The sequence below is a fragment of the Chiloscyllium plagiosum genome, chromosome 41, assembly GCF_004010195.1.
Source record: "Chiloscyllium plagiosum isolate BGI_BamShark_2017 chromosome 41, ASM401019v2, whole genome shotgun sequence".
NCBI lineage: Eukaryota > Metazoa > Chordata > Chondrichthyes > Orectolobiformes > Hemiscylliidae > Chiloscyllium > Chiloscyllium plagiosum.
In genome coordinates, this window is record NC_057750.1 from 3,403,679 (window position 1) to 3,416,064 (window position 12,386).

Genomic DNA, 12,386 nt, shown 5'->3' on the forward strand with positions numbered 1-12,386 from the left:
AACTACGTGTGAAAATTAAATACAAATGTACCAAACCAAGTTAAAACCAAGTTAAACAGTAGGTTTGGAGAAAGTGAGGACTGCAAATGCTGGAGATCAGAGTCGAAAAATGTGGTGCTGGAAAAGCACAGCAGGTCAGGCAGCATCCAAGGAGCAGGAGAGTCAATGTTTCAGGCATAAGCTCTTCATCAGGAATGTTCTTCCTGCCCCTCAGATGCTGCCTGTCCTGCTGCGCTTTTCCAGTGTCACTCTTTTTGACATCATGCAGCAGGCACTGACTTTGGTTGAAACAAAACAGTTGAATATGTGAACACAGGATGACTCAGCTATTGGTTTAACTTCAGATTATCAGGAGTGCAAAGAGCAATAACCTCTAGCTCTTTAGACACCAGTTCCTCTATTACTTAATCAAGGACGTAGACTAAGACCTACATTACAAAGTCAAACCACAACACTTTTGGCTGTAAAACAATTTGGGTTTGTCACAGGAGCTATAAATACAAGTCTTTTTCAAGTCGTTAATTCCCCTCAATTAAGCTAGGTGTAGAGAGATTTGCTGTTTAGACAGGTTTTTATTATTATTGAAGTGTTGCTTTGTTGTTTACAACTCAGCTTTAATCAAGTGAAAGTTATTTTCTATTTTGCACCCCAACTCGCAAACAGTGTTCCAAGAATTGGAACCAGGCCACAGCCTTTATTGCACCTCCTGGAAATTTTTTTGTCTTTCTTACACTAGCACCATGGATTTAAGTGACCCAGGAAAAACTTTACTTTTTGCTTTTTTAATTATTTTATTTGTTGTGTGGCTCCTTAAAAGGCAACAGGTGCAGAAAGGCAGGTTTCCCCCAGGGCCTCCTGCCCTCCCACTTCTTGGTAACTTGTTCCATGTGAATGTAAAAGCACCTCACAAATCTCTCATCAAGGTAAGGAGAACTTCTATTCTTTTAAGTGAATAAATAATGAAAATGACTTTTGATTCCACCTAACATTCTCAGTCCTTTTCCTTTGACTATTGTGTCAATTTACAGAGTCCAGCTGTTCTGGGGATTCATCCAAGGGTCATTTTAAACTGTTAGACCGGTTTAGTAAATGTTGATGATCTTTTAAGGTGAGACACAGTGAAACTCAATACTGTAATTGGCAACTTAATGTCAAAACATATTGGCCGGGATTTTTGTGCAGATGGGACAAACTTTAAAAGTGGTAGACAGGTCCCACCTTCAGAAACTCCACTACAATTTCCAGCAGCTCCTTATATGCTGCTAAGGGAAAGAGGGAAGGAAGTGCATAAGCAACAATTATAAATTAGCTGAGTTATTTGAATTAGTGCATGAATTTTACCCGCACTTTGCCCCAGGAGCTGCTTTTAATCCATGACTTTGAGGTATAGATAAAAATACTCATAAGGGCAGTTAATGTATGTAGCACCATTAAGTTGTCAATTTAACTGTGCTGTCTATAAAATGTTAGTGTCACGAGAAAGAAATTGTTCCAGCAATTTTCAAAGATGTTTGGTGACACTCCTATGCATCACCTTTATAGCAAGTTTGCCTGCTTTCCAGAACCTATTATCAGTAAATTCAGTTCGATAAACACCTTATTGAGATTATTTAAGCATTAAATGTTTTTGATTTGAGATTATGAATACTAATATTTGCCTTTATAAGGGATTAAATGCTTAGAGTCATAGAGATGTTTTGATGTTTTGGATGGGTTTTTCATGAGTGGGACTTCCCTTATTTAGTGAAGTCTGTAATAATTACTTAGAATTTATTTTACTTAGAGTCATAGAGTCATAGAGATATACAGCACAGAAACAGACCCTTCGGTCCAACCCGTCCATGCCGACCAGATATCCCAACCCAATCTAATCCCACCTGCCAGCACCTGGCCCATATCCCTCCAAACCCTTCCTATTCATATACCCATCCAAATCCCTTTTAAATGTTGCAATTGTACCAGCCTCCACCACTCCTCTGGCAGCTCATTCCATACACGTACCACCCTCTGCGTGAAAATGTTGCCCCTTAGGTCTCTTTTATATCTTTTCCCTCTCACCCTAAACCTATGCCCTCTAGTTCTGGACTCCCCAACTCCTGTACTCAATACTCTAACCAATAAAGGAAAGCATACCAAACGCCTTCTTCATTATCCTATCTACCTGCGACTCCACTTTCAAGGAGCTATGAACCTGCACTCCAAGGTCTCTTTGTTCAGCAACACTACCTAGGACTTTACCATTAAGTGTATAAGTCCTGCTAAGATTTGCTTTCCCAAAATGCAGCACCTCACATTTATCTGAATTAAACTCCATCTGCCACTTCTCAGTCCATTGGCCCATCTGGTCAAGATCCTGTTGTAATCTGAGGTCCACTACACCTCCAATTTTGGTGTCATCTGCAAACTTACTAACTGTATCTCTTATGCTCGCATCCAAATCATTTACGTAAATGACAAAAAGTAGAGGACCCAGCACTGATCCAGTGGCACTCCACTGGTCACAGCCCTCCAGTCTGTATCCAGTATCCAGTATCTTGAGCCAGTTCTGTATCCAAATGGCTAGTTCTCCCTGTATTCCATGAGATCTAACTTTGCTAATCAGTCTCCCATGGGGAACTTTGTCGAACGTCTTACTAAAGTCCATGTAGATCACATCTGCCGCTCTGCCCTCATCAATCCTCTTTGTTACTTCTTCAAAAAACTCAATCAAGTTTGTGAGACATGATTTCCCATGCACAAAGCCGTGTTGACAATCCCTAATCAGTCCTTGCCTTTCCAAATTCATGTACATCCTGTCTCTCAGGATTCCTCCAACAACTTGCCCACCACCGAGGTCAGGCTCACTGGTCTATAGTTCCCTGGTTTTTCCTTACCGCCATTCTTAAACAGTGGCATCACATTGGCCAACCTCCATTCTTCCGGCACCTCACCTGTGACTATTGATGAAACAAATATCTCAGCAAGAGGCCCAGCAATCACTTCCCTAGCTTCTCACAGAGTTCTAGGGTACTCCTGATCAGGCCTTGGGGATTTATCCACCTTTATGCATTTCAAGACATCCAGTACTTCCTCCTCTGTAATATGGACATTTATCAAGATGTCACCATCTATTTCCCTACAGTCTATATCTTTCATGACCTTTTCCACAGAAATATTGATGTAAAATACTCGTTTTTAATCCCAGCAGTGACTGTGGTTGATGCTGGACTATGCAAGGGCAAAGGATATATTAGCATAAGGGCAATAAGGGATGGAGGAATGAGTGGAGGGAATAAGTTGACACTAAATTGGCACAGCTTGTCTATATAGACACAGCAAATTGTTTGCTTTAGTGTGTTGTTTAATAGGCTATTTACTGAGTCAGTAGACTTTACTGAGTTATGTGGATAGGTAGGAGTCATGAATTGACACTAATTTGGCACAGCAACTATAAATCTCAGTGAGTACTGTGACATGGATTGATAAGGAATCACAAGGAGGCTGTTGAAGTTGAAATGGGGGCCAGAATAGTTGGGGCATGAGGAGTGGGTGTAATGTGTAGTAGGCTGTGAGGGGTGAGCACATGGCAGCATGATACTTAAAGTGCCAGAGAATTAAGGTGGGCCTTTTAACCAGCCTTCCTCACCACTTGGCGAATCCGACAGAGTTGTGTCCTGGATAGGCCCAGCTCTCTTCCCCTAAAACATGAGCGAGAATTGCACAATCCGGCACCATTTCTGAGGTGACTGTGCTGGGTGGGTCACTTCCTTACTCAAGCTACCTACCCAGTGCTGTAGTTTCCGTTAAAAGATCTATTTCTTCTAGTTTGTTGAGATTCTTGTCACATAGACTTTGCAGACTGCTTGCTGTAGTGTGCTATTTAAATAGACAATTTACTGAGTAATAAACTTTACTGAGTCATACTCCATCCACTGACTAATGTGACGAAGCTGCTCCTTTCACAGGGTTATGCAGTCCTTGGTTTTTTAAGAGAAGTCCTAATTGACACAGACTCCGATAAGTCTGGGATGTAGGGCTTTAGAGCCAATTTGATAATAACTAATAGATACTGTCTCAGGCAGAGGCTTTCAAGTTTTAAAGACACTTGCGCAATGAAAGGAGTGTGGCCAGTTCTCCCAGCTCAGCTTTGTTTTTTTTTAGCAGCAGTGTGAAAATAAGCTGCTGCACCCCAAAGAAGCAGATCCTGACTGGTACTCTATCTCTGGTTTCTGTCCTTTAAGAACCTGTGTTTGATCTTACCTTTTGTGCCAAGGGGTGTTTATGGGGATTGTTGCAAGTATTTGGAACAGCCTCATTAAATTGGGATGATCTTTTGGGTTTTCGGAGAGGTTAGGTTATTCAGTATTCTGTTTCCTGTTGTTTGTGTTTCATTTAGTAAGCTTGTAAATAAATTCTGTTTTGTTTAAAGCTAAGTGGTTTGACCAGCTGATTCTCTCCTGGAATATCCACTGCACACCTGCTGAAAACAGCTAGCAAAGTTAGGGTCTGGGCTAACTTCTTGAAAGCAAGGAGAAAGTGAGGTCTGCAGATGCTGGAGATCAGAGCTGAAAATGTGTTGCTGGAAAAGCGCAGCAGGTCAGGCAGCATCCAGGGAACAGGAGAATCGACGTTTCGGGCATAAGCCCTTCTTCAGGAAATCCTTTCCAGCAACACATTTTCAGTTCTTGAAAGCAAGGTCCCACTTTCTCAACCTTACCCTCTCCTGAGGTGTGGTGACCCTCAGCTTAAACCGCAACCAGTCAACTTCTCTCCCTCTCTCTCTCTCTTTAAAATGAGAGAGCAGTGCTAGTGTCTTCTGGGACTATGGCAACTTTGCTTTTGCCTTCAAATAATTATTTGATTCAATGGTGTCAATGGACATTTTGATATTGTTCATGATGCTGCATCTCTCTTTAACAATCATTGCTGATTTATTATGTCTTGACAGCTGAGTGAGCAATATGGACCTGTGTACACCGTCTGGTTTGGTACCTACCCTGCAGTGGTGCTATGTGGTTTTGACACTATTAAAGAAGCGCTGATTGAGCGAGGGAATGACTTTGGCAGTAGGTACCCTCTTCCAACGCTCCATAAAGCATCAGAAGGCTACGGTGAGAACTTGTTTTTTTTCTCTAACAGCCACGCTTTTGGTCTCATAAGATTTGAGCATTTGGAGTTATGGAATGTACAACAGATGATGAGGTCATTGGGCCATTGAACTGTAACCACTACTAGATTGTCAGTTGGATTTATCTTACTTCCATTACCTTTCCCTATGTATATTTATATAGTTTTTCTTTTAGAAATTATTTACTTTAACTTCTGCCTAATTCATTCAGCGATAGTGATAATTCTCTGCTACCTTGTTGAAATAAAACAACTCATCTACCTGCTTCCAACCTATCATAGAAATATAACATTGGCTTTTACAAAATTTATTTTTCCATTTTTTCTTCCCAAAAAGTCCTAACCAATGAATACATTCACTGCTATTAAAGCATACATGGCAACCAATGAGCATTGGCATAAATGATCAGGTAATCTGATTTTAGAGATGGTTGAAGTATAGGCTAGGATACCCCTGCATTTCAAATAATTCAGTAGGATTTTCACATTCAGATTGACCTGGGTTTAACACCCTAACTCCACAACTCTGCCTAAAGACAGAATTCTCTCTGCATTGGACTGAAATGTTATTCTAGGTTATACACTGAAATTCTAGAGAGAGATTAAATCCACAGTCTTCTGACTTAGAATTATAGAATCCCTACAGTGTGGAAGTCGGCCATTCAGCCCATCAAGTCCACACCGATCCTTCGAAGAGCATCCCATCCCGACCATGGCACCCCTGCAATCCAGCATTTCCGCTGGCTAATCCACTTTGCCTGCACATCCCTGGACATTATGGCCAATTTAGGCATTGCCAATCTACCTAACCTGCACATCTTTGGACTTGGGAGGAAACCCATGCAGACACGGGGGGAATGTGTAAATGTCATACAGACAGTCGCCCTAGGGTGGAATCAAATCCAAGTCACTGGTGCTGTGAGGCAGCAGTGCTAACCACTGTGCATCTGCTTCTTATACTCAAAATAATCTATCTTTGACCAGGTTATCCATCCTAATATCAGCTTGTTTAGCTTAGTGCCAATTTTTGTCTTGATTATGGTTCAGAGGTGTCTTGGAACCTTTCCTATGTAGAAGTTATATACATGCAAGCCAACTGTTGCTGTTAAAAACCACAATAACCAGGGACTGTACTGCAAAAATGCCACTTTCGACAAATTGAAATTAGAGAGGTATCAACAGAAAGGGCACACAAAGGCTTACTGATGGACAAACAACTCTTGCAGTGGCCTGAGATCCAAATGTCTCTATCTGTTCTGTCCTGCAGATACATCTAGGCCAATGGAGAGAAGCATGTTACCAATTGAATCAAGTTGGCATCTCCAAGTTTAGTGCCATTCTGTCACAATGCTTTCAGTTTTGTACTTTGCCCTGAAGGAAATTATTTTGTTTCTGGTGATTCAGTTGAGGACAAACCCAGAGTTCTTTTTGAATCCAAAATAGGAGATAGCACCTTGATTCAATACCTCTTCTGCAGGACAACACTTTGACAATGCAGGATTCCCTCAGAACTAAGTATCAGACTAGGTCAAGATGAAGTCATGAGTGGGCCATCAACAAATGTGCGCAGGTTTGAGTAAAAACATTTAATCTACTGAAGTGGACACTCTGCACAGCCTCAAGGTTCAATATTGAGTCGAACAACATTCTCTGCGAACATTTTATATATTTTTTTTGCTGTTATTTCCTCTCTTGTTTTTCTCTCTGATGTTCCTTTGCATTTTGAAAGCAGCAATTTAGGATCCTGACCTTAGACCTTGAGATAGATATTTTGTTTGTCTTTGTACCATAAATCTTTTTGGCATTTAATCTTGCTTTCCTTCCAGCCCATCACAGACTTCCCTTTTTGTTTCCCTACCTATGATTTTCAACTTCATAGAAGATCATAGAATCCCAACAGTGTGGAAGCAAGCCATTTGGACTATCAAGTGCACACTCCAAAGAGCATCCCACCTAGACCTCCCAGCTTATCCCTGTAACCCTGCATTTCTCACCTAACTGGCACATCTTTGGAATGTGGGAGGAAACCGGAGCATCTGGAGGAAACCCACGCAGACACAGGGAGAATGTGCAAACTCCATACTGACAGTCACCCGAGGCTGGAATCGAATCCATGTGTTTGGCACTGTGAGGCAGTAGTGCTAACCTCTGGGCCACCATTCTGCCTCTTACACAAATGCTATTACGTTTCTAACTTTTTAAGTTTCTCTCTCCATTGTCACTGCAAGACGTGCTGAGTATTTCTATATGTTTTTATTTAATATTTCTAGAGTTTACAGACTTCTGTTGTTCCACCTGGAAGAATGGCCACGTGAATGATGTATGGTTGGCAGCTGTGGGAAAGGGGAGAAAAGAGATTCCAAATATTAAGCACATTTAGTCCACACACAATTGAAATTCAGCATAGCTAACTTTCACTCATTAATATCTCTTTTGCAGGAGTTATTGCCAGTAGTGGGGAGAGATGGAAACAGCTCAGGAGATTCTCTCTTAGCACCTTGAGGAATTTTGGAATGGGGAAAAAAAGCATTGAAGAGCGAATCCAAGAAGAAGCACAGTTTCTAGTTAAAGCTTTCAGAAATAAAAAAGGTTTGACTAAATTACTAATGCATTATTTTCAATAAATAGAAATAGATTTATATTTTTCCAAGCTCCAAATTATGGATACATGAGGGTGACTGACAGACATGAGTGGGAATGGATAACAGATATGTAAGGTCAGGTATGACATGATGACTTCAGTTTAAAAATTAATTTAAAATACAATCTCCAGTAAGCTAAGATGTGTCTTGAGACACAACAAATGTTAATTTAACAAAGCAGAGTTGATGTATAATTCCAGTCACCTTGGAAGACAGTCATCACCAGCACAGCAAACTATAGAGGTCATCAGTTTAAAGAATCCATTTAATTTTTTTTTTGTTTTTGGATTGTGAACCAAAATGGAAAAATAATACTGCTCTACACCAAGGAAATTGGGGAAGGAGATGTTGCAGTTTTAGAACAAGTTAGTGGAACTGACACTGTTGTTTTGTTCAAATTGTGTGAGAGGATTGCTGGACTTGTTGGCACTGGGGACATATATTTAAGGCAGCTTTGTACAGAGACAGTTTGTTGATTGTTTTCAATCAGGACAAATTTGTGTGAGTCAGGATTTGCTCAGCATGACGAAAATGCTTTGATTGGCTGCTGGGCTGGTGGACAATCTCTGTGTGAACAGAACAGGGGTATAAAGACTCCAGACTCTTACAAGGTGGTATTTCTCTCTTCCTGCAGAAATGTAACAAAGAATTAGAAGATAACTAGCTATTCTCACTCACCATTTGCCTAAAAACTGGTGTCTCTAACCAGTAACTGAGAAACTGAATAATTAATCTGTCGACAGCCTCTGTCGGCAGTAAAGAACTGAATATATTTGCAAAGAAGAGTATAGATCAGAAGGACTCTAAAGAAGCAAAATGACACCTCATTGAATCCTGTGGGTAATACTTTTGACGGTGTTCCCCTAATATGTTTTCTCCACCCATCATACCTGATTTTTGGTTTATCTATCTGTCTGCATATAGGGCTCTAAGAAGATAGAATTATAAGTTGATGATTCATATTTTGTTTGCCTCCAGTTCAAAATAAACAGAAATAGTAGTAAGTACAGAAAACTTGCCAGTGTTTTCTGTTAACCTGGGTTCATCAGACATAAAAATCGGGAACTTTGAGTAATTTGATTAACTCTAACTTTTGTGAAGATCATGGGAATAGTGGGGCTAGAGTACCTGTGTACTTTCCCAACTGTTGTGACATCAGGACATCACATTGGATAATGGACATGATTCAATGATGTGGGAACTGGTTTGCATTTCTCGTCAGAGATTTTGCTTGTTACAAAGGCCCCATTGATGAAGATTTAAGGCACACTGCCCATGAACAGTTCTGGATTATTGAGAAATTCCCAATTTTCGAGGCCAAGTGAAATCTGGCTGATGATCTACAGCTTCAGACATGATATAATTATTTATCAGAGCAAATGCTATTTGCTCTTCAGGTATGGAAAAGGTAAAAGAATGACCATACTGAGTATCAACAAGAAAGCTATTCTGTTAATAAAACAGTAATTTATTAGTAAATCAGTGAATTGCAATTACATTTTCTGTATTTTTTTCATCAATTTTGCTACCATAGCTGAATGACGGAGACTTTGTGGTGCTATGTTGCACTGGTGACCATGACAGTGATGCAGGCAACGTTCCGGAGCTATCTACCATTGCTCCTTACCACAGTGACCATTCCCTCAAGAGACAAGGAACAATGATTCTCATAACTAGACTTCAGTTGCTTGCTTTCCCCAAGATTCAATGGATTGCACCAATAAATCCACTGACCATTATTGACAAAATGACTGACTACAGCCTACTCCCCTGATTGATTTGATAGGAGAGTGCTGAATGACCACAGCCCATCACCAGACTACAGCACCCTGCCTGACTTAGCTCTAATCACCAACTGCTTGCATTTGACCTACAGGATTAACTATGGCCCAATTCTGTTTGCAAGGAGATAAATAACAGGATTCAAAAAGAATGAAGTGTCTAACTGACTATGGACAACTCCCTGTGGTATTTTTGTATGAACCATAACTCTGATGTTACTGTAGTCCCTCTTCACATCACTATAGTTTGCTCCCCCATGACTTTCACATAGTGTCATTGCTTCAAGTATATGCAGTGTATTTGCTACATAAACCGCTGGCCCATGGTGGAAGTCTGATATTGACGTAGGCACTGTGCTACACAGTGACATGTCCAGCCCCTGACTGACTGACTGTTCAGTCCTCCCTCCTTCACAATGTGCATTAAAAAGCAGTGCAAGCCAGAGAGGCTGGCAAACTGTAAACCAGCATTTAAGACCTTGTGTGCTAAGAAAGCAATATGACCCCACACAAGCCTTGAAAGCCTGTAAGTCAGGAATGACATCAATGTGCAGTAAGAAAGTAATTTGAAGCAGGCAGAGACTGGCAGCCTTCAAGTCAGCACGAAAGTGGTAACTACTCAGGAAGCATGCTAAAAACAATAAGATGTTCGTGTCAACGTGAATGCAAAAGCATCCCATGTGGATGCAATCAGTTCCCACATGCAAAGGGATCAGGCAGAAGCAATTCAAATCCTAGGTGTCCTTGATCTCCAAAGTAAAGCAGTGAACAGCTGAAATGGTATCTGAGTTGATTCCCAAGCAGGCGTGATGTGGTGAAGCAGGTGGTGTGCCAATGCAGACCTGTGTGGATGAAGGGTTCAGGTAGATGGTGGCCATGGACCAAGCGAGGACATTGTTCAGAAGAAGCAGATGCATGATGACCTGGACAAGCATCAGTCAGCTGCAGCTGCCAGGTACCTGCCCTGATTTACCTGATGGGAATTTACTCAGTCTAATTTCTCAGCAGAAGAGAGGAGAATTGGAAGTGACATATCATGGGGTGAGTTGGATTTTAATGACATGCAAATGCATAGAAATGAGATCGGAGCACTCGAGATTTCGAAGTCACCATTTAAAGCATGAGGGGAAAATCATGATTATTTTCTTTAATGAATTTTTTTCATTCTTTTTGTGTTTTCCCACCTTTCTTGCCATTACTCTCACCATACCAGGGAGAAGAAAATTCTACCCCTGAGTTTTAAATGTCAATAAAATATTTGTCTGCATTGGATTGCTGGTGCAACACTTTATGCTTTTCTAACTGACCTTTCTCATGGTATCAGAGAGCCCATTTAATCCAGATTTTCTGATGAGATGTGCAGCATCGAATATCATCTGTTCCATTGTCTTTGGAGATCGCTTTGAATATGGAGATAAGGAATTTCTCTCATTATTGGAAATGATTGCAGACAATGGCCGAATTTTAAGTGGACCCTGGGTGCAGGTACTACCATTTTTTCTTTTAGGTCATAGTGTTTCTGAAACTCTGTACATAAGTCATTAAAAACGTTCACAATAAACATAAACATTATCAAAAGTTGAATGCTGGCCCTTAGAGAGAACTAGAATACAACGAAGTAGAAAGTGACACTTAGTTATGCAAAGTCTTGATTAGACTTCACTTGGTGAGCAGTTCTATTAATCATTCCTTAAGTAATATATATTGGCTTTGGCTAGAGTCCAGTGCGAATTTATTAAAATGATAACTGGCTCCAAAGGTTAAATCTTGAGGATATATTAGAGTTGTGTTCACTGGAAATTAAAAGGTTAAGGATTATTTCCAGATGTTAAAGGGCTGACAGAGTGGATGGTAAGAAACCAATTTCCACTGACTGCAGAATCTAGGATTACAGGACATAGCCAAAACATTAGAGCCAGACCTTTCAGGATTGAATTAAGAAATGTTTCTACACGCAAGGTGTGGTAGACATTTGGAATTCTTTCCTCCTAAATGAAGTTGATGCAGAGTCAATTGATAGTTTAAATCTGTAGTTGATAGATCTCTACTAAACAAAGCTATTGAGGTTTTTGGAGCAGTTATTTGCAATCTGGTCATAGAACAAATGGAATAGGCTACGGGGCTAAATAGTATCCTCTAGTTACTTCATTCCTAACTCTAAACTGGTCAAGATTTTTAAATGATGCTCAGTGAGAAAGAGGATGAAACTCAAGATTTAAAAAAAAAAGTTAGATCAGTTGCAAATTTGGAAACGAAGTGATAAATTCCCGGTTGATAGATGTAAATTGCTTGGTCAGGTCCGCCTTAGTGCTGGGTACCACATGACAATACTGGCACAAGCATGGTCAAGATTGAGGGTGGGGCTAGAAGGAAATGAACCCAAGACTAATGGCGGTAGCACCATGAAGAAATTATGATTAGGCTAGGATCTGAAATATTAGGTAGTTACCGTCTTGTGGGAGCTCAGACTATTATTTCAACTTAAGGCAGACAAGCCTTAGAAGAGGACAATTAGTGAGAAGTAAACTTAAAACCAGTGTCAGGACTAATTCCTTCACTTAAAAATAAGAACTGTTTGGGATATTGGAAGTGTTACAATCCAGTTAGGGACCATGAACATTTAAAAATAAATCCAAATCTCTTACAGTCATAGAATCATAGAGATGTATATCATGGAAACAGACCCTTCGGTCCAACCTGTCCATGCCGACCAGATATCCCAACCCAATCTAGTCCCACCTGCCAGCACCCAGCCCATATCCCTCCAAACCCTTCCTATTCATATACCCATCCAAATGCCTCTTAAATGTTGCAATTGTACCAGCCTCCACTACTTCCTCTGGCAGCTCATTCCATA

At 40.5% G+C, this 12,386-nt stretch overlaps 1 protein-coding gene across 1 annotated transcript in view; it reads left to right on the plus strand.

Annotated features, from left to right (window-relative positions):
* The first annotated feature begins 404 nt into the window (after positions 1-404).
* LOC122542683 overlaps positions 405-12,386 on the plus strand; it is a 66,507-nt gene continuing 54,525 nt past the window's right edge. Inside the window, exons 1-4 of the mRNA XM_043680660.1 lie at positions 405-923; positions 4,928-5,090; positions 7,546-7,695; positions 10,854-11,014. Of these exons, the coding sequence (XP_043536595.1) occupies positions 741-923; positions 4,928-5,090; positions 7,546-7,695; positions 10,854-11,014 (657 nt within the window). The 5' untranslated portion in view covers positions 405-740. The remainder of the gene's footprint in view (positions 924-4,927; positions 5,091-7,545; positions 7,696-10,853; positions 11,015-12,386) is intronic.